This window comes from Carettochelys insculpta, chromosome 1, assembly GCF_033958435.1.
Source record: "Carettochelys insculpta isolate YL-2023 chromosome 1, ASM3395843v1, whole genome shotgun sequence".
NCBI classification, from domain to species: Eukaryota; Metazoa; Chordata; order Testudines; family Carettochelyidae; genus Carettochelys; species Carettochelys insculpta.
The window spans coordinates 41,478,703-41,501,592 of record NC_134137.1 but is presented as its reverse complement, the minus strand read 5'-3'; the positions used below and the strand labels follow the sequence as shown (position 1 = coordinate 41,501,592).

General features: G+C 44.5%; 1 protein-coding gene across 3 annotated transcripts in view; it reads left to right on the top strand.

Annotated features, from left to right (window-relative positions):
- CWF19L2 (CWF19 like cell cycle control factor 2) overlaps positions 1-22,890 on the top strand; it is a 211,332-nt gene that overhangs the window by 171,600 nt on the left and 16,842 nt on the right. For all 3 annotated transcript variants that reach the window (XM_074984805.1, XM_074984786.1, XM_074984796.1), the window contains 2 exons: positions 4,701-4,856; positions 20,027-20,107. In XM_074984805.1, coding sequence (XP_074840906.1) covers positions 4,701-4,856; positions 20,027-20,107 — 237 coding nt within the window. The remainder of the gene's footprint in view (positions 1-4,700; positions 4,857-20,026; positions 20,108-22,890) is intronic.

Genomic DNA, 22,890 nt, shown 5'->3' with positions numbered 1-22,890 from the left:
TGCATTTGCAGCTATTGTTTTTCATGACCGTCTATATACAAATGCTGCTTCTACACTTGCCCCCTGCCATTGGAGGTGACATGGTAATTAGGCAATGTGAAGAAGGCTGATGAGGTGCTAACATCTGTATTCAGTGCCTAATTAGCATAATGAAAGCCATGCAAATTTCAAAGTGCAGACTTCAAATTGCGGATTTGTAGTGTAGATGTGGGCAGCTTTGAAATAATCGCCCCACTTCGAAATTGGTGTGGCCGCCATTATGCTAATGAGGTGCTGAATATGCACTTTAGCACCTCATTAGCCTGCTTCAAATTGCCTCATTACCATGGCACTTCTGCTGGGAGGGGGAGAGTGTAGAAGCAGCCAAAGTGACTTTTTTTACATATTAGTTTGTAGCTTAGTGGATGAGCTCTCCAGATGCTCATTGTCCTGGGGGCATAATGGCAGCAGAGTCCTCTAAATCCCCACATGCACACACTGAATACAGACTCACTAATTCTGTCACTGCACAGCAGTGTTCTCCCATCTCGGGCTCAGAGGAAGTAGAGGGACAGTTTAAAAGTGGACATTCCCTGATACTTTGGGCCAAACCGGGCTACCCTTACTCTGGCTAAACTCCTGTGGAAATAAAATAAGGAGCAGATTTGAAATCTGCTTTTGAACTCTGCATCTGATAGAAATAATGTCCTAACATTAAAAAGTGCAATGCCAAACAAATATGTATTGTACATCTGTAGTTTTATGTTAAACTTCCAGGCTTTGAGGGCTACAGATAGAAAATACCTCATCTGTAATTATAATTTAATGATGGATAAATTTGAAAAGGATTGGTGTTGGTAAGAGTCATCAGGTTTGGATTCTTAAAACGTACCTTATCCAAATAGCTGGTCCCGTGCTGAAATTTATCAGGAAACACCGAGAGATAAGGCTTTCTTGTACTTCCTTTTTATGTATGGGAGAAAAATACCATGAGAATGATCTCATTGAGAACTAAAAGGTGTAGTGTTGTGCATAAGTGTGAGGAAAAGGCTAAATGTTTAAAATATATCAAAAGGGGCAAGGGTCCAGTTTGAAAGATGAACCAAAAAAACAAAAACTTTTTTTTATTTTATCCCAAACAGTGTGATCAATGTAAATTGTGAAATATACAATGATAGGGTTAAAATGTTTGGGATAAAATAAGAATCACGTGCAGATGGAATTTGGAGCTTAATTCAGCTCCCATAAAATTCAGTGAAAAGATTCCCATTAACTGCAGAAAGATTAAGGCCCTTACTTCACAACTGAGTAAATATTTCCTGACCCAAAAGCAATATTTTATGCTGCTATAGTTTTTTGGGGGAAGAGGCATAAAATAAAATAAATTGGCCATATATTTTGATTCTATTTTAAGTATTTATCAATAGTTTAATGATGTTCATATTCCTCTGCAGGTCATATTTTTGGCTAATTATCATTGCTGGGTTGTTTCTCTTGTGATGTCCTTTTTTTTAATTTGCTATATGTCCAGCTGCCAAAGTAATATGTGAATAAAAATCATTTAAATAATGTAACAATTTGTATGCCTTTGCTTGAGCCATGATAATTTATTTAATTACTCTGCATCTGAGCATTTGATGTCCTCTGTATGCTGTTGTGAACTGTGTTGAGTTACCTGGTGTTTTTTAGGCCTTTCACAACTTGAAAAAAACAGGTGTACTAAGAGTATTCTAAGAAATGACAGGCTGGGTGTTGCTAAATATAAAATGGTACCTGAAGATCATTTGAGGTTTTGAAATGTACTGTGTTTAATATTATTCAATGGTAGTGGTGAGACAGTAATATGGCGTCTGGTTTTTGACTTAATGCTCCCCTAAATTCTATAGGAGGAATGTGTCATAAATGAAAGAGCAGAGGGAGGAATGTGGGGACACCGAAGGCATCTTTTTCTAATGCATCATCTGTTAAATTTTCACTCTGAAAGTTGCGTGGTGTAACAAATAGCAGTGATTATTGTTTAAATCTTGGCGCTATTGGCCAGGGAAGGGATGATACTGACATTTATTTTAAATGCCATTGCCATTTGGGCACCTCACACCAATATTCTTGTTTTGTAAAACCCAAACTGCCTCATCACAGCAGTTACAAGGAAGTGATACCTTTACACAGAAGAGCATTAGAGATGAGCTGAAAAACAGAGGGAGAGGGAAATTTCACATGGCCTTTCTTCACATATCTTCCAAATAATTGTGTTGTCATCTGTCATCATCTGGAGGGAGAAAATAACAGAGAGGAAGAATCCAATCAACTGCTGCTGATACTCAGTCTGATTATCAAAATTCTAGGGCCAGCTGGTGATGAGAGAAGGCTGAATTTGAAGATACTATGAAGGGCTCCTTCTCATGCTTACGCTTTATTCTGCTCCTTTGTAAATATTATGTGCCCTTTAGTTTGACAGATTTGGGCAGAAACTTGTAATTTGTAGTGCACTAGTTGTGTGTTTTGAAAATATGACACATCAGATTTTTAATGGAAAACATTAAGCTAATCCTGATTTCATTTTTACTTTTCATTTTTCTACTTTTGGTTTTAAAGAAAGGGCAGACTTAGGCCATTCTGCAGTTACACACACTATGGTTTTGTGTATGCTATGCAGCTTTTAGTGACATGGCTGAACTGTTATAGCTGTGCCCTTCAAAGGTGTGCAGCTGCTGTTTGTACGTAGGTGATGCTTTCCCTCTGACAATAAGCCTCTAGCCCCAAGAGCAGCAGTAGCTTTATGAGCAGGAGAGCTCTCCTACCTTTTTTTAATAGGCTGTTAATGACAGTGATTTTCATTAGCAAAACTTTTGGTTTTGGGACTGCTGGTGGGTATTTAACACTGCTGAATAACAGGGCTACATCTACGCTACAGCAATCTGCCAACAGAAGTTACTGTTGGATGAGGTCTTCCAGCTAAACTTCTGTCAACAGATCATGTCCACACACACAAGTGGATCAAAAGAGCAATCTGCTCGGTCAACAAAGAGTGGCTCGACTGCCTGCCCACTCTCTCAACTTAATGGCCAAGTGGAAGCTCAGCAAACAGGGCTGCCTGGTAGACTGGAAGCCCTATCTGTCAACAGAGAACCCACCAGAGCCTCTACATAGCTTTTGTAAACAGAAACTGTTGACAAAGGTGTTATTCCTCATCATGGTGAGGCAGAACACTGTCAGTGGAAGTGATGAGTTTTGTTGACAGTCGACAAAATGCATTTTGTGTGTAGAAGCTCCACAAGTTTTGTCAAAAAAAACATCTAGTGTAGGTGTAGTCCAGAAGTTCAGTTGCCAGTGTAGAGAGAGCCCAAAGAACTCTTTTGTCACAGGTCTTGGTATTGTAGTACATGTAATGTTCATAAAGGGATCAGGTAAGAGATTCAGCAAGGACTGTCACTCTCGTGTGGGTCTTTATAGTCACAATAGACGCTGTAAATGAAGTCTTAAATTGAAATTTTAAAGGGCGCGATCCATAGTCTGTGCAGACTGAAGGATGCCTACTAGCTCTGAGCAGTATAATGGTTTGTCCCTTGAGTGAGGTGGGAGAGTTTCACTTGCTATTGTATTGTCTTACAGAAGAAGTGAGTTTGTCACCCATGCTCTGGTTCTTGTATGCTGTTGTGATTATACAGATGCTATAAAAGCCCTGAGTAGGCTGGGGAATAACTTCCCTTGCACAAGTATCAGAGAGGTAGCCAAGTTAGTCTGTATCTTTAAAAGCAACAAGAAGTCCTGTGCCACCTTATAGACTGGCAGATATTTTTGAGCATAAGCTTTTGTGGGCAGAGACCCACTTTGTCAGATGCATGAGTAGGGGGGTTCCTGAGGAGGGTTTAAATGCATCTGATGAAGTGGGTCTTTGCCCATGAAAGCTTATGCTCCAAAATATGTTAGTCTGTAAGGTGCCCCAGGACTTCTTGTTTCCCTTGCAGTCACTGGGGCCCATAAACAGCCCTACAGAGAACCTCTTTCTAGTTCCAGTGCAGGGGACATGCCAGTGACATGCCCATAGCAAACAATGAAAGATAATTCTTCCCCACAATATAGTACTAATTTACAAGGCAACTGGATTTCTGTTCCTCACATTGCTGGCTGAATAGTGATCACCAGCTCTTCTAGAGTGATTTTTGTCAGCAGATCCAAAAGCTCTTTTCAAAGGAGACAAATGTCGTTATCCCTGTTTTACATGTGGGGATGAGAAGCACAGAGGTAGGAAATGATTTGTCCATGTTAATCATGCAGGCCAATAACCCACCAGAAAGAAAACTAAGTTCCCCTGAGTCCTAGTCCACTGCTGTGTATATCTGATCACACCCAATTATGGTAGTCTCAGTCCTTTGAGGAGCAACGAGGGGTCCTGTGGCACTTTATAGACTAGCAGAAATGTACGAGCATAAGCTTTCGTGGGCAAAGACCCACTTTGTCAGATGCAGGTCTTAGCAAAGTGGGTCTTTGCCCACGAAAGCTTATGCTCGTGCATTACCCCTTGTTGCTTTTGCAGATCCAGACTAACACGGCTACCCCTCTGATACTTGACTCAGTCCTTTGAGTCCTTCTGGCTATTCGTTCGTGTGGTTGGTTTCTCCATACCATGCAGCAGTGCCATTTTTAGTGAAAGACTCACTTTTTTAGACCCTGAGTTCTGGGGACTTAAACATTTCCATTTATATTTTTCTCTCTTACAGATGTTCAGAAAGGCCTTGGTAAAGATGTTTGAAGCTAAAGAATTGGATTGTGTCTTCCTAGAGACAAATATGAGTATAAAGAAACGATATCATATGGTATATGAATGCATTCCTCTCCCAAAAGAACTGGGAGATATGGCTCCCATCTATTTTAAGGTATTTAAAAAAGGTTCATCTTAAGTTAATTGAATGTCTTTCTCATAGCCTGTAGTTTGATACTTAATAAAACCAAAGATCTCTCTGATTCCTGGAGTACAGGTGTTGAAAAAAACACTTCTTTTTTGCCTAGCAAGCTATAGCCCTTGGATATAGAATAGGTGGGTCAAATTAACCCCACCTCAAAAACTATAGCAAGGTTTGAACTGCTCTTTAGACAGGTGAGACATTAGAAAAGCTGTTCATCTCTGTGCAGAGATCTAGTATCTGGCACACTGTTAGATTCCACAAAAAAACCAAGCATCTGAATTTCTTGCAGGGCTGTTAGAGTTTGTGATATCTTTAATACCTGCACGAGAAATGCCAAAGCCAGAACTTGGGTCTTAGCAAATAAGTAAAAGAAGTGATCTTCAAACCTTTTTAATGTGGTAATTTATAATGTTTAGCTGTATCTGTGTTTTCAGTTATGGACAAAACCTATGTCCATCACCCAGACCTATGCTCAGCACTATAGAGGACATATGGGCAGGTGTGGAAGGAACACTCTCTCCCTATGGCTACGTCTACACGTGCACGCTACATCGAAATAAGCTATTTCGATGAATAGCATCTACACGTCCTCCAGGGCTGGTGCCGTCGACGTTGGGCAGCACCACATCGAAATAGGCGCTGCGAGGGAACGTCTACACGCCAAAGTAGCACACATTGAAATAAAGGTGCCAGGAACAGCTGCAGACAGGGTCACAGGGTGGACTCAACAGCAAGCCGCTCCCTTAAAGGGCCCCTCCCAGACACACTTGCACTAAACAGCACAAGATCCACAGAGCCGACAACTGGTTGCAGACCCTGTGCATGCAGCATGGATCCCCAGCTGCAGCAGCAGCAGCCAGAAGCCCTGGGCTAAGGGCTGCTGCACACGGTGACCATAGAGCCCCACAGGGGCTGGAGAGAGAGCATCTCTCAACCCCTCAGCTGATGGCCGCCATGGAGGACCCCGCTATTTCGATGTTGCGGGACGCAAATCGTCTACACGTTCCCTACTTCAACGTTGAACGTCGAAGTAGGGCACTATTCCCATCCCCTCATGGGGTTAGCAACTTGGACGTCTCGCTGCCTAACGTCAAAGTTAACTTCGAAATAGCGCCCAACACGTGTAGCCGTGACGGGCGTTATTTCGAAGTTGGCGCCGCTACTTCGAAGTAGCGTGCACGTGTAGACGCGGCTTATGTCACACTGTAGACTGACAGCAAAGTTGTTTCATGTCTAGTTATGCGACTCAGAGACTTCCATACCATGCACACTGCCTGTGTTCCAGCATCATGGGAAGCAACAGAATCATGGATCATAGAATACTAGAACTGGAAGGAACCTCACGAGGTCATCAGTTCCAGTTCCCTGCCCTCACAGCAGGACCAAGCATCAGCTGTATCATCCCTGTTAGATATTTATCTAACTTGTTCTTAAATATCTCCAAAAATTGAGATTCTGCAACCACCCTAGGCAACTTATCCCAGTAACACCGTGGAAATTAGGAATTTTTTTCTTATGTCCAATCTGAACCTTCCCTCCTAAAATTTAAGCCCATAGCTTCTTGTCCTATTTTCAAGCCTAAAGAGAAAAATTGTATTCCCTTCTCCTGGTAACACTCTTTTAGGTACATGAAAGCCTCTATTATATCCCCCCACAGCAATCTCTTTTCCAAACTAAATAAACCCAATTCTTTTAATCTTCTCTCATAGGTCATATTTGCTATACCTTTAATCATTTTAGTTGCTCTTCTCTAGACACTTTACAGTTTCTCCACATCTTTCCTAAAATGTGATGCCCAGAACTGGACACAGTACTCCAGTTGAGACCTAATCAGTGCAGAGTAGAGCAGAAGAATTACTTCTCAAGTCTTGTTCACAACACTCATGCTCATCCATCCCAGAATCATGCTTGTTTTTGTTTTTGTTTTTTTTTTTTGCAAGAGCAACACACTGTTGACTCATACTTAGCTTGTGGTCAAATTTCACCCCTAAGTCCCTTTCTGCAGTGCTCCTTTTGAGGGAGTCCCTTCCCATTTTGCATGTGTTCCTTCCTAAATAGAGTATTTTGCATTTGTCCTTTTTGAACTTCACCCTATTTGCCTCAGACAATTTCTCCAGTTTGTCCAGATCTTTTTGAGTTCTGACCCAACTCTTCATAACTTGGTAGCATCTGCAAACTTGATAAGCATACTCTCTATGCCATTATCTAAATAATTGGTAAAGTTATTGAACAGAACTGGCCCCAAAACTGACTCCTGCAGATATTACCTTCCATCCTGACTGTGAACCATTAATAAGTACTCTCTGTGAACCGTTCTCCACCTAGTTACTCACCCACCTGACCATAGCCCCATCTAGTTTGTATTTCCTTAGTTTACTGATAAGAAGGTCATGCAATACTGTATCAAATGCTTTACTAAAGTCTAAGTATACCACATCCACTACTTCACCTTTATCCACAAGGCTTGTTATCCTATTAAAAAAAGCTGTCAGGTTGGTTAGACATGATTTGTTCCTGACAAAGGCGTGTTGAAACCTATCACCTTATTATCTTCCAGATGTTGGCAGATGGATTCCTTAATTATTTGCTCCATTATTTTTCCTGACACTAAAGTTAAGCTGACTGGTCTGTCATTTCCTGGGTTTGCTTTGTTTTCCTTCTTATTTGCCCTTTTCCAGTCTTCTGAATTTTCTCCAGACTTCCATCACTTTTCAAAGATCATAGGTAGTGGCTCAGGTACCTCATCTATCTGCTCCTTGAGTATTTTAGGATGCCCTGGTGACTTGAAAACATCTAACTTTTCTAAGTAATTTTTAACTTATTCTTTCACTATTTTACCCTCTTGAGCCACCCCATTTCCACTAGTGTTCACTATGTAAGGCATCCAGTCTCCATCAACCTTCTTGATGAAAACTGCAATACAGAAATCATTAAGTATCTCTGCCATTTCCAATTTTTCACTTACTGTTTCTTCCTCTTCACTGAGCAATGGGCCTCCCTGTCCTTGGTTTTCCTCTTGCTTCTAATATATTTGTCAAATGTTTTCTTGTTTCCCCATATGCCTCAAGCTAGATTGAGCCTATTTTGTGCTTTCACCATTCTAATTTTGCCCCTACATTCCTGTGGTATTTGTCTGTATTTGTTCTTTATACTTTGACCTAGTTTCCACTTTTTATATAATTCCTTTTTGATTTTTAGATCCTTCAAGAGCTCCTGGTTAAGCTAAGCTGGTGTCTTGCCACACTTCCTATCATAGAATTATAGGGCGAGAAGGGATCTCAGGAGGTCATTTAGTCCAGCCCCCTGCTTCAAGCAGGATCAACCCCAACTGTATTATCCCAGCCAGGACCTTGTGAAGCCAGGACTTAAAAACCTCTAGGAATGGCAAATCCACCACCTCTCTAGGCTACGCATTCCAGTGCTTCACCACCCTCCTGGTGAAATAGTTTTTCCTAATATCCAGCCTAGTCCTCTCCTGTAACTTCAGACCACTGCTCATTGTTCTGCCATCTGTCACCACTGAGCATAATTTCTCTCCATCCCCTTTAGAGGACTCCTTGAGGAAGTTGAAGGCCGCTATTAAATCACCCCTCAGTCTTCTCTTCTGTAAACTAAATGGGCCCAAATCCCTCATCTTCTCCTCATAGGTTATGTGCTCCAGCCCCTTAATCATTTTTATTGCCCTCCACTGAACCTGCCCCAGCACATCCACACCCTTTTTATACTGGGAGGCCCAAAACTCAACACAGTATTCCAGATGTGGCCTCACCAGTGCTGAATAGAGGGGAATAACCACTTCTCTAGATCTGCTCACAGTGCTTCTCCTAATGCACCCTAATATGCCGTTAGCCTTCTTGGCTACAAAGGCACACTGTTTACTCATATCCAGCCTTTCATCCACCATAACCCCTAGGTCCCTTTCCATCGTACCACTGCTGAGCCAGTCAGTCCGAAGCCTATAATAATGCTTGGGATTCTTCCATCCCAAGTACAGGACTCTACACTTCTCTTTGTTGAACTGCATCAGATTTCTTTTGACCCAATCCTACAATTTATCCAGGTCATTCTGGATTCTATCTCTACCCTCCAACATATCTGCCTCTCTCGCCTAGCTTAGTGTCGTCTGCAGACTTGCGAGGGTGCAATCCAGTCCCTCATCCAGGTCATTAATAAACATGTTGAACAACACCAGCCCCAGAACCGAGCCTTGGGGCACTCCATTTGAAACCAACCACCATCCAGATATCGAGCCATTGACCACTACCCACTGGGCCCACCCATCAAGGCAGCTTTCTATCCATCTTATAGTCCATGGATCCATCCCATATTTCTTCAACTTATGGGCAAGAAAGTTGTGGGAGACTGTATTAAAAGCTTTGCTGAAGTCAAGGTATATCACATCCACTGACTTCCCCATGTCCACAGAGCCAGTTACAGTATCATCGAAGTTAATCAGATTAGTCAGGCACAACTTGCCCTTGGTGAATCCATGTTGACTACTCTTGATCACTTTCCCCTCTTCCAAGTGCTCCAAAACGGATTCCTTGAGGATTCCTTCCATTATTTTCCCAGGGATTGAGGTAAGGCTGACTGGTCTATCATTCCCTGGATTGTCCTTCTTTCCTTTTTTTAGAGATGGGTACTACCTTGTCTTTTTTCCAGTCATATGGGATCTCTCCCAGTCTTTCAGAGTCTTCAAAGACAATGGCCAAAGGCTCAGCAATGCCATCTGCCAGTACCCTCAGTACCCTTGGGTGCATTAAATCCAGACCCATGGATTTGTGTAAATGTAGTTTTTTGAGTAGCTCTTAACTCACTCCTTCCCCACCGATGGCTGCCCTCCACCTTCCCATACTGTATTGTCTAGCACCGTAGTGTAGGAACTGTCTTTGTCTTTGAAGAGTGAGGCAAAAGGAGCATTGAGTACTTCAGCTTTTCTTACTTCACATGTCACTAGGTTACCTCTTTCATCCAGTAACGGCCCCACACCTTTCCTGTTAACCCTCTTGTTGTTAACATGCATGTAGAAACCCTTTTTGTTACTCTTCACATCCCTTGCCAGCTGCAGTTCCAATTGTGCTTTTGCTTTCCTGATTACTGCCTGGCATTCTCCAGCCCTATTGTCCACGTTTCCATGTCTTATATGCATCCTTTTTGAGTTTAAACTGACCAAGGATTTCCCTATTAAGCCACTCTGGTTGCCTACCACATTAGCGTTTCTTACTATGCAGCAGGATGGTTTGTTTCTGGGCCTTCAGTAAGGCTTCTTTAAAATACTGCCAGTTCTTTTGAACTCTTTTCCCCTTCATCTTCATTTCCCACGGGATCCTGCCCATCACTTCTTTCAGGGAGTTGAAGTCTGCTCTTTTGAAATCAAGGGTCTGTATATTTCTGCTCACCTTTCTTCCTTTTGTCAGGATCCTGAATTTGACCATCTCCTGGTCGCTGCAGCCCAGGTTGCCACCCACTTCTATTTCTCCTACTAGTTCTTCCCTGTTTGTGAGCAATAGGTCAAGTTGTGCACGGCCCCTGGTCAGTTTCTTCAGCACTTGTATCAAGAGTTACCTCTAACATTCTCCAAAAACTTCCTAGATTGTCTGTGTGCTGCTGTATTGGTCTCCCAACAAATGTCTGGATGATTAAAGTCTCCCATAAGAACCAGGGCCTGTGATTTGGAAGGTTCTCTTGGTTTTCTGAAGAAGTCCTCATTTACTTCATATCCCTGATCAAACCTGCTGGAAGGCCCTGCATTGATGCCAGAAAGACGGCAAACTTGGAGAAAGCTGAAAAGTTCAGAGAGACCCTTCAGGAGAATCTGCGCAGAGGCCCTGGGGGCACTGATGTGACATCCAAGTGGCAACATCTGAGGGATACAGTTTACAACACGGCCTTGTCGGTGTTTGGAAGAAGAGCTAGAAACACGAACGACTGGTTCGAAGCTAACTCCGATGAGATGATTCCAGTCATTGAAAAGAAACGCGCTGCACTACTGGAGTACAAACGCTCACCGAACCAGAGTACCCAGCAAGCACTTAGAGAGGCCAGAAGAACACTACAGCAGACAGCCAGGCGCTGTGCCAACAACCACTGGCTCCAGCTATGCAGCAACATCCAGACCTGTGCCGACTTTGGTAATCTCAGAGGAATGTACGAGGGTATGAAGAAGGCATTAGGACCCACCCAGAACAAGATGGCACCTCTGAAATCCAAATCTGGTGAAGTCATCGCTGACAAAGCCAAACAGATGGAGTGCTGGGTTGAGCACTACTCCGAGCTGTACTCACACGAGAACGTTGTGGTTGACACAGCCCTCGATGCCGTCGAGCTCCTACCAGTAATGGACGAACTGGATCAGGAACCGACTGTGGATGAACTGAAGAAAGCCATCGGCAGCATTGCAGCAGGAAGGGCCCCTGGCCAGGATGGTATACCACCAGAGGTAATCAAGTGTGCCGCGGACACACACTTGGAACCCCTACATGAGCTACTGTGCCTGTGCTGGAAAGAGGGTGAGGTTCCACAGGATATGCGCGACACTAACATTGTAACGTATAAGAACAAAGGAGACAGAAGCGACTGCAACAACTACCGTGGAATCTCCCTCCAAAGCGTCACTGGTAAACTGTTCGCTCGTGTCATCCTTGGCAGACTCCAGAAGATTGCTGAGAGGGTGTACCCCGAATCGCAGTGCGGATTCCGCGCAGAGAGGTCTACTGTTGACATGATCTTCTCTCTAGGGCAGCTGCAGGAGAAGTGCAGGGAGCAGAGGAGGCCATTCTACGTAGCCTTCATCGACCTGACCAAGGCCTTTGACTTGGTCAGCAGGGATGGTCTGTTCAAAGTGCTCCACAAGATAGGCTGTCCTCCACAGTTACTGAAGATGATCCAGTCATTCCACAAAGACGTGAGAGGAACCATCCAATATGATGGCACATTATCGGATGCTTCCAGAATCAGGAGTGGCATCAAACAAGGATGCATGCTTGCTCCGACATTGTTTGGGATCTTCTTCGCACTCCTCCTGAAGCATGCCTTTGGATCTTCAACAGAGGGCATCTTGCTACACACAAGATCTGATGGGAAACTGTTTAATCTTGCAAGGCTGAAAGCTAAGTCTAAGGTGTGGGAAGTCCTCATCAGAGACATGCTGTTCGCAGACGATGCTGCTGTAGTGTCTCCCACGGAAGACCGGCTTCAAAAACTGCTGGATCAGTTCTCCAAAGCGTGCAAGGACTTTGGGCTTACCATCAGCCTAAAGAAGACAAATGTACTCGGTCAGGATGTTGCTGAATCCTCATCAATCAGCATTGACAACTATACGTTAGAGGTCGTCCATGAGTTCATTTACCTTGGGTCCACCATCACTGACACCCTGTCGTTGGACACTGAGCTAAATAGGAGGATCGGAAAAGCGGCCACAACTCTGTCCAGACTCAGGAAGAGTGTGTGGAATAACAAGCTGTACGCTCACACCAGAATGCAAGTCTACAGAGCCTGCATCCTCAGCACCCTCCTTTATGGCAGCGAGACTTGGACCCTGTATGCCCACCAGGAAAAGAGGCTGAACATCTTCCACTTGCGCTTCCTCAGGCGCATCCTTGGAATATCATGGAAGGACAGAGTGACCAATACTGCTGTCCTTGAGCAAGCTGGAATCCCAACCATGCACACCCTCCTCAGGCAGCATCGGCTCCGCTGGCTTGGCCACAGCCACAGGATGAATGATGGAAGGATTCCAAAAGACATCCTGTATGGTGAGCTAGCCTCTGGCAAAAGACCTCCCGGACGCCCCCAGTTGCGCTACAAAGATGTCTGCAAGAGAGACCTCAGAGAGGTAGACATCGAGCTGGACAACTGGGAAGAACTCCTAGATGACCTCAGCAGATGGAGGCAGGGGTTACACAAGGGCCTTCAGAAGGGCGAGATGAAGATCAGACATCTAGCAGAGGAGAAGCGAGCACACAGAAAGCACACTAAAGACTTGCCAGACACCCACCACATCTGCAAGAGATGCAGCAAGGACTGTCACTCTCATGTGGGTCTTCATAGTCACAGTAGACGCTGTAAATGAAGTCCTCAATTGAAACTATAACGGGCGCGATCCATAGTCTGTGCAGACTGAAGGATGCCTACTGTACTGGTGGTCTTTAGCAGACGCCAACTATAACATCACCTCTGTTGTGTCTGCCTCTAACCTTTCTCCCTCCTTGTACTGGAGCTCTGAGCTATCATATTGCTCCCTCACATAAAGCACAACTCCTCCTCCTCCTCCTTTTCTCCCATCGGTCCTTCCTAAGCAGTTTATGCCCTTTCATTATCGTGCATAACCACCTTAGAGAAGTGACTGTTTGGCCCACTTTCTCCTCTTCACCCAGTAAAGCTACTTTATTGCTCCCTACTTCCCTACTCCTTCCCCATTTACCTTAGGGCTTGTGTCACCATCCCCTGACAAACCTAGTTTAAAGCCCTCCTCACTAGGTTTGCAAGCCTGCTCACAAAGATACTCTTTCCCCTCTTCTTTAGGTGGATCCCATCTCTTCCTAGCAATCCTTGTTCACAAAAGAGAATCCCATAGTGAAAGAAACCAAATCCTTCTCTGTGACACCACCTACACAACCACACACTTACCTCTGCGATTTGACGATCCTTACCTGGACCCCTTCCTTCCACAAGGAGCATGGATGAGAACACCCTTGTGTTCCATATTCCTTGATCTTTCTTCCTAGGGTTACGTACTCTGCCATGATCTCGTCAAGATCACTCTTGGCTGTATCATTAGTTCTTACATGGAGAAGTAGGAAGAGATAATAGTCTACAGGTCTGACGAACTGAGGAATGGTTTGCTTTTACACCCTTACTTATGTCCCTTTGAAAAATTGCCAACTGTCTTCAACTGTTTTTCCTCATAGTTTTACTTTGCATGGGACCTTACTTATCAGCATCATGCGTTTACTAAAGTCTGCTTTCCTGAAGTCCATTATCTTTATTTTGGTGTTCTCTCTTCTACCACTCAGAATTATGAACTCTATCATTTAATGACACTTCCACCCAAGCTCGCAGCCACTTTAAGATTCTCAACTGACTCCTCCCTATTTCTTAAAAATCAAAATCTGAAACAGCATTCCCTCCCTTTCCCCTGCTTTCGCCACCTGAAATAAAAAAATGCCTCCAAATCATTCCAAGAACTTGTTGGATAATCTGTGCCGTTCTTTGTTCTTCTGTCAACGATTGTCTAGGTAGTGGATGTTCCCCATCACCACCAAGTTCTATGCTTTGGATGATTTTGTTAGTTGCTTATAAAAAAGCTTCATCCATCTCTTATTCCTAGATAGGTGGTTTGAAGTAGGCCCCAATCATGACATCACCCCTGCTCTTTGCCCCTTTTATCTTTTCTCAGAGACTCTCAACAAATCTGTTTCCTATATCCAGCTCAACCTCAGTCCAAGTACACACATTTTTAATATATAAGGCATTACCTCTTCTCTTTTTTCCATGCCTATCCTTCCTGACCAAACTGTACCCTTCTATACTAATATTCCAATGGTTGTTTTATCTCACTAAATTTCTGTCATACCAACTGTGTCGTACTTGTGTTTATATTTATTAGCATTTCAAGTTCTTCCTGCTTATTTCCCATACATCTTGCATTTGTATGCAGACAACTTAAGTACTGATTTGATTTTATTCCCTAGTTCTGCTTTGTCCCTTCTTAGCTCTGCTGTTATAGCCCACACCCTTCAATTTCTGACCTAATTCCTAGGTCTCCATGGTTTCCCCTTATCTGTGATCTTTAGTCACCTGTCCACTTTGAACTGAGTTTAAAGCCCTCCTTGCTAGGTTAGCCAGTCTATAGCCAAATATTGTTATCCTCTCTAGCTAGGTAAATGTCATCTCCACTTAGCAGTCATCCTTCTCGAAGTAGCATCCTGTGATTGAGGAAGCCACAGCCCTCTTGGTGACACCATCTTCGCAGCCAGGCATTCACCTCCAGGGTGCACCTGTCACTGTGAGGGCCCCTAACTCTAACTGGGAGGACTGAAGAGAACACTGCCAGAGCTCCAGACTCTCTTACCCACACCCCCAGAGCCTTGTAGGTCACTCTCGATCTGCTCAAGGTTACACCTTGGAGTATCATCCATGCCCACATGGATAAGTAGCATGGGGTAGTAGTAAAAGTGTCAGATGATCCTTGACAGTACCCACGTAACACCTCAGATATGGGCCCCTGGCATGCAGCATAACTCCTGGTACATCATGTCAGGGCAACAGGTGGGTGTCTCCATCCCACTCAAAAGAGTCTCCAGCCACTGCTACCTTCCTTGTGTTTCCTCTTCACAGTGGTATTTGCAGACCTCCCAGCCTTGGGGGTGCATGGCTTCTCCATTTCCTCTTTAGAAGATGGTTCCTTGGCTCATGTATCCAGAGCAGCATAACAGTTCTCCAAAACTACAGTGGGAGGGTTGGGAGTAGGGATGGAGCACTGCCTGCTGTGAGAAGTAACCAGCTGCCAGTGTGCCTCCACCCCACAGGCAAAGCCATCTCCTCCTCCAGCAGTGGTGTGCTAGCAGTCCTCTGCAGCTGGATAGATACCTCAGCATTAGATGTCTCCACATGGGTATCCTCCAGGAATTGTCCCTGGGATTGCATGTTTCTCAGACTAGCCGCTTCATTCTGCAGCCCTCCCACCTGCTTTCTGAGAGAGTCCATGAGCAGGCCTCTTTCACGCTGGATGCCCCCCTCAGCCTGAATTTCTGTGAGTGGGAAATGCAAACCACAGTCTCTGCAAAACCACACCAGGGTCTGAGTAGAGGTATCCATGTTCAGGTGATCTGTCTGGCTACAGGCACAGGTTGAACAGACAGGAGTAGTAGTGCTGGTACAGGTGATGCAACTCTTCCCGACCATCACAGGACTCCCTCTTACAAACTCCCTCACAAATTCCTCTTTTAGTAGGCCTGTTTGCAGTTGCCGCTGGTTGTAAGCGTTTACTGGTTGCTTGGCTTCTGGCTTCTAAACCCTTCTCTCCTTGATCTCTCCTACCCCTGGTGAGTCAGAGGGGGAAGAGCTCAAAGACTCCCCCCCCCCCCCACTAACTGCCAGATTAACTGAAATCAAACAGTAACTGATATTCAAATTCTAAGAAACAGTTCAGCAAACTCACACACCCGAAAGCTCTCACATAGTTTGTTCAGTTGGGGGTGGCAGGGTGGGAAGGATATGCCTTCTTGCCCTTGCAAACTTTCATTAGCAGCCCTGTTTGAACATAAGCATATAAGAACATAAGAATGGCCATACTAGGTCAGACCAAAGATCCATTCAGCCCAGTATCCTGTCTGCCATCAGTGGCCAATGCCAGGTGCCCAAGAGGGAGCGAACTGAACCATTAATGGACCTAATCACCGTGAATTTATCTAGCCCTCTTTTAAACCCTGTTATAGTCCTAGCCTTCACAACCTCTTCTGTGAATGAGTTCTGCAGATTGACTGAGCACTGTGTGAAGAAGAACTTCCTTTTGTGTGTTTTAAACCTCTGCTGCCCATTAATTTCATTTGGTGTCCCCTAGTTCTTGTATTATGGAAACAGATAAATAATTTTTCGTTGTTCACTTTTTCCACACCACTCATGATTTTATATACTTCTATAATATCCTTCTTAGGTTATGGTTACACTGACCAGAACCGCCAACAGCAGTATGCAAATGGGTGGTCTTGAAAATGGAAATGACCATTCATTTGCATATTCACTCACCAGCAGACGCCAGTGTTGGCACAAAAAACACTGTGTAAGTGTGGTTCTGCTGGTGAAACTCCGCCTTTGTTGGCAGCTTCTTATACCTGATTTTTCCATGTCTTTTCTGAACCTTTTCTAATGCCAATATATCTCTTTAAGATAAGGAGACCACATCTGTATGCAGTATTCAAGATGTAGGCAGGCCATGGTTTTATATAAAAGCAATAAGATATTCTCCATCTTATTCTCTATCCGTTTTTTCATAATTTCTAACATCCTGTTTGCTTTTTTGACTGCTGCTGCACACTGCGTGGATGTTTTCAGAGAAGTATCCACAGCTCCAAGATCTCTTTCCTGACTAGTTGTAACTACATGAGTCCCCATCATACTGTATGTATAGTTGGGGGTGGTTTATTTCCAATGTGTATTACTTTACATTTATCCACATTAAATTTCATTTGCCATTTTGTTTCGTAATCACTTAGTTTTGAGAGATCTTTTTGAAGTTCTTCACAGTCTGATTTGGTCTTAACTGTCTTGAGCAATTTAGTATCATCTGCAAACTTTCCCACCTCACTATTTACTCCTTTTTACAGATCATTTATGAATAAATCAAATAGGATTGGTCTTAGGACTGACCCTTGGATAATACCCCTCTCCATTCTGAAACTTTACCATTTATTCCTACCTTTTGTTTCATGACTTTTAACCAGTTCTCAGTCCATGAAAGGGTCTTCCTCTTATCCCATGACAACTTAATTTACATAAGAGCCTTTGGTGTGGGACCTTGTCAAAGGCTTTCTGGAAATCTAAGTACTCTGTACCTCTTGAATCCCCATTGTCCACGTATTTGTTGACCTCTTCAAAGAACTCTAACAGATTAGTAAGACTTGATTTCCCTTTACAGAAACCATGCTGACTTTTGCGAAACAACTTATGTTCTCCTATGTTGTGTCTGACAGCTTTACTCTTTGCTACTGTTCCAGCTAATTTGCTTGGTACTGATGTTAGACTTACTGGTCTGTAATTGCTGGGATTGCTGCGAGAGCCCTTTTTAAATATTGGTATTACATTAGCTGTTTTCCAGTCATTGGGTACAATAGCTGTTTTAAAGAAGAGGTTACAACCCACTTTTAATAGTTCCACAGTTTCACATTTGAGTTCTTTCTGTCCTTTCTTGGGTGAATGCCAACTGGTCCTGGTGACTTGTTACTGTTAAGTTCATCAATTAGTTCCAAAATGTCCTCTAATGACACTTCAATCTGGGACAGTTCCTCAGATTTGTCACCTACAAAGCACCGCTCACTTTTGGGAATCTCCCTAACATCCTCATCCATGTAGAGTGAAGCAAAGAATTCAGTTAGTTTCTCCATAATGACTATCATCTTTGAGTGCTCTTTTTGTATCTTGTCAGCGGGGGCCTCACTGGTTGTTTAGTAGGCTTCCTGCTTCTGAGGTACTTAAACATTTTGCTATTACTTTTTGAGTTTTTGGCTAGCTGTTCTTCAAACTCCTTTTTAACTTTTCTTATTAAAGTTTTCACTTAATTTGACAGTGTGTATGCTCCTTTCTATTTTCCTCACTAGGATTTGACTTCTGCTTTCTAAAAGATGCCTTTTTATCTCTCACTGTATCCTTTATATAGTTGTTAAGACACAATTGCTTTTTTTGGCATCTCTTACTGTGTTTTTTAATTTGGGGTATGCATTTAAGTTTGGCCTCTATTATGGTGCCTTTGAGAAATTTCCATGCAGCTTGCAGGGATTTTACTTCTGTCACTGTACCTTTTAATTTCAGTTTAACTAACCTTCTCATTTTCACGTAGTTCCCCTTTCTGAAATTAAATGCTACAGTGTTGGACTGCTGAGGTATTCTTCCTACTACAAGACTGTTAAATGTTGTTGTATTATGGTCACTATTTCCAATTGGTCCTGTTACAGTTACCTCTTGGACCGAATCTCGCGCTCCCCTCAGGACTAAATCGAGAATTCTCTCTCCCCTTGTGGGTTCCTGTACCACCTGCTCCAAGAAGCAGTCACTTAAGGCATTAAGAAATTTTATCTCCGCATCTCGTCCTGAGGTCACCTGTACCCAGTCAATATGGTGATTTTTGAAATCCCCTACTATTACTGAGTTTTTTTTATTTTCATAACCTCTCTAATCTCACTTAGCATTCCCTAGTCACTTCACTTTCATGGTCACATGGTCAGTAATATCTCCCTAGTGCTATATTCTTTTAAGAGTGTGGAATTACTATCCGTAAAGGCATTTTGATTCATTTAAGATTTTTATTTCATTTGATTCTACATTTTCTTTCACATACAATGCTACTCCCCGACCTGCATGATCTGTCCTTTCCTTCCAATATATTTTGTACCCTGGTATGACTGTGTCTCATTTATTGTCCTCATTCCACCAGATTTCTGTGATGCCTATTATATCATAGTTCCTGCTGGTGGTATTACCTCAGGGTAATAGGCAATAAATGTGCATACTATCAACTCCAGTGCCTGTCTCTGCCCTTTTCTCCTCTCAAGCAGAGAAGGTCATCCTTATTGGATCGTCAAAGTGTGTCTTCCCCAGTGAAAGGCAGCAAATTGGACCCTCAGTGTCTGCAGATGTGAATAATGACTTACCTCCTTACCTTGAGGTTTTTTTGTTTTGTTTTTCCATTCCTGGGAATGAAATTACATTTTGCGTTGGTCCATGCAATCACAGTAATTTCCTTTCAACACAAGAAATTTTCCACATCTTTGGTTTCATTAAGTATTAAACTAGATGCCATTAAACTTTATTTTCCTGTAAACTCTAAAAGGAGGTTAAAGTACAAAATCTAATACAGAGCTATTTGAATGTAACTTGTTTTCTTTTAAGTGTTTCCACTATTAAAAATACTTGGCAACTACTTTAAAATGTAGGTGCAGTATATTTGCATTTCCAAATTATGAGAGTACACAGGTAGCATAATAGGTCTTTGAATGCCAGTAGCCGCTTAAGTTGGATGCCACTGCAGAACAGAACAGTAAAATTTAATGAACTCGTAAGTCGCTTTTGGTGAGCTTGGTGATAAGAATGTGTGATCTGCAACCATTTTATTCTCTTATAAATTAAAAGTGCTTGTTGAAGATCAATTGTTACAAAAAAGTTGTGGTTATAAAGCTAATAAAGCAAAAGCAAAAGCAAAAGCAAAAGAATTAAATGAGAATATGAACATTACACACTATTTCTGTAAAATGCTGACTTTCTGAAAACTGCTTAAATGTTGCCAAAATAAATACTTTTTAGTGGAGAAATTATTGGTATTCATATTGCATAAATTTCTTAAAATTAGTATATTACATTAAAAAGCTACACTTCATGCATTATTGTGTGAGTGTTGGTTTTCACATGTAGATGCGATGCTTTTACAGAAAGCTATATTGGAATGTGATGAAGAATGGTCCATGAACAAGAAGTTGATTGATCTTTCTACAAAAGATGTCAGGAAATCTGTAAGTATTGAAGCTCATTTAACATTAATTCTTCTTCGAGTGTCCCCGTGGGTGCTCCACATTAGGTGTCGGGCTCGCCCGGCGCCGCAGATTGGATCTTCCAAGCAGTTTCTGCCAGACCGCGCATGCGCCGGTGCGCGCCGCTCCCTTGCGCGCTCCTGGCCACGTGTGCGATCCGGTCCCCGCCAGTTCCTCTTAACCGCCGTCGGCTGCAGACGGAATCCGACTAGGCTATGGCCAAGTTAGCGTATTCAATGGTTTTTAGCTGTTTTCTTCAAAGTTTTCAAGTTCTTAGTCTATTGTTAAGTTAGCCAGTTGTTATTTTCAAAAAAAAAAACAAAAACAAGAAACAACAAGCGGGACGGAATTCAGTCCAGTCCCAGTAACAAGCGGAGCACCGGAGGCCAGGAGCCTAGGGCCATTAGCCCTCCTGCCGCGGCAGGCTATCCGAGAGGGGGAAAACAGCACAGAGAAGGTGCTAAGTACCCCATTAACAACTAAAAGACTCACCAACAATGTCCTCTACAGGATTCAAGAAATGTGAGTCTTGCCGAGAGGCAATGCCAGTGTCTGATGGGCACAGTCACTGTATAAGGTGCCTTGGGGAGTCCCATGTCACGCAGAAATGCTCCTTCTGTGCAAAATTAACAGCCAGAGCAAGGAAGGACAGGGAGATGCGGCTTAAAATGCTGCTATTCGACAAGGCCCTCCAGCCAGACGTGCCGGAGCGGCCACAGCAGGAAGGTCCCTCCGAAGCCCATAAAAGGAAAGCTGCCTCCCTCACCCCATCAGCGCAAAAACAGAGGAAAGTCTCCCCAACCCGATCCCTGCCGGCAGCAACAGCGAGCGGGACGGGAGGAGTGCACAGCCCCCAGCCGCAGCAACAGCTGATCGGCGGCGGCACGGAGAGCCACGTGGAGGCGGCTCAGCCTCCTATGATCAAACAGCCGCCCTGCACTGCAGGCAGGGTGGCGGCTAAACAAGCGCCGGTACCGGCGGCACCACAGGCAGCGGCACTGACCCCCGGGGAACCAGCGGTGCAGAGCGCTCAGGCACGCAGCCTGCAGGCACCGGAGGACACCGCCTGCACGGCACCACCCAAGACCATGCCGAGCGCGGCGCGGACGGGGCCGAGATCCCCTGCACGTTGGGGGCAGAGCCACCCCCTCAAGGGAGGGGGAAGGCTGCACAGAAAACAAGGCACTGCAGCCCCTCTCCAGACAGGGCTGCAGAGTTGCTTTCTCTCAGCCCTCCGCTCATGCTGCGTCCTCCAACTAGAAGGCAGGAGTCCCCCCAAGCCTACCCGGAGCCCCCGTCTCCATTTTTACAACCAGACTCGCCCTGGCTGGGACCACCCTCACCCTTCTTGGGGTTTGAGCCGCTGGAGTACTATCACAAATCGCTCTCCCCAGTGTCCCATGTCTCTCGATGATCTCGCTCCCCCAGACGAAGGGGGTACGCACCAAGGGAGTGGTCCAGGTCACCTTCCCAAGAACAGTGCCCATACTACCATGGTCGTCCCTATCACATGGGGCATAGACATCACCGGCATTCTACCAGGGAAAGATCCCCACAGACGGTCCCATATCCCCGAGGGCAATCGCGAACGGGGGCAGAGACTCAAGTATCTCGGGGGAACTGGTTATGGAACCCGGAGATTTTCCCTCGCAAGCTTCTAGCGAGCGGATGTACCATCGCCAACAGGAACCGGAAGGGTCCAGAGAGGCGTATCCTAGTGGTTCCTCGCTCTCCTCCCCGGACGAGGCTACGGCCCTGGGGGACGTCCGTCCTCCGGACGATCTCAAACAGTTTCAAGAACTGTTTAAAAGGGTGGCCTTCACGCAAGGCATCCAGACAGCAGAAGTGCAAGAGAAACACCATAAGCTCCTCAAAAGTCTGAGACCTCCGGCCTCCTTCAAAATAGCAATACCGCTTGACGAAGCAATCTTGGAGTCCGCCACTACGATATGGCAGACCCCTGCGACTATTCCACCTGTCCACAAGAGAGCGGACAAGAAATATTTCGTGCCGGCGAAGGGCATGGAGTTCCTGTTCAGCCACCCACAACCAAATTCCTTGGTGGTAGAGTCGTCGCAACAAAGATCAAAGACATCTCAATTCAAGACGGGGGAACAGACAAAGATGCCAAGAAGCTAGAGCTGTTCGGCAGATAGGTCTACTCCTCCTCCACACTACTGTTGCGAATGGCAAATTACGCAGCGCATCTAGCGAACCACAATTTCGACAACTACACAAGGTTAACCTCCCTCATGGACTCACTTCCAGAGGACAAGAAACCGGTGCTCAAGGCCATCGTGCAAGAAGGCTAAGTGGCCTCGAAGACGGGAGTTCAGATCGCCCTGGATGTTGCGGACACAGCAGCATGCTCCACAGCTACGGCAGTGGTGATGCGAAGGGAGTCCTGGCTCCAGACTTCAGGTATACTAAGGGATCTGCCGGCAAAGATCGTCGATCTTCCCTTCGACACGCAGAAGCTGTTTGCTGAATCAACTGACCCAGTCCTTCATTCCAGTAAAGATTCAAGAGCCCCACTTAGGACCCTAGGGATTTACACCCCTCCATACAGAAAGAAAAAGTACTACCCTCAACAAAGACGGTACCAGTATCAGCCACAGCGTCCCCAGTACCACAGGGGTTACGAGCAAGGGCGACATCAACAGCAGCAGCAGTAAAGAACTCCCAGGCGACGTTCTCAACAGAGCCGTGCGTCCTCGGGGCAGGGCCAAAGGCCACAAGTTTGACACACAGATCCAGGGCTGTGC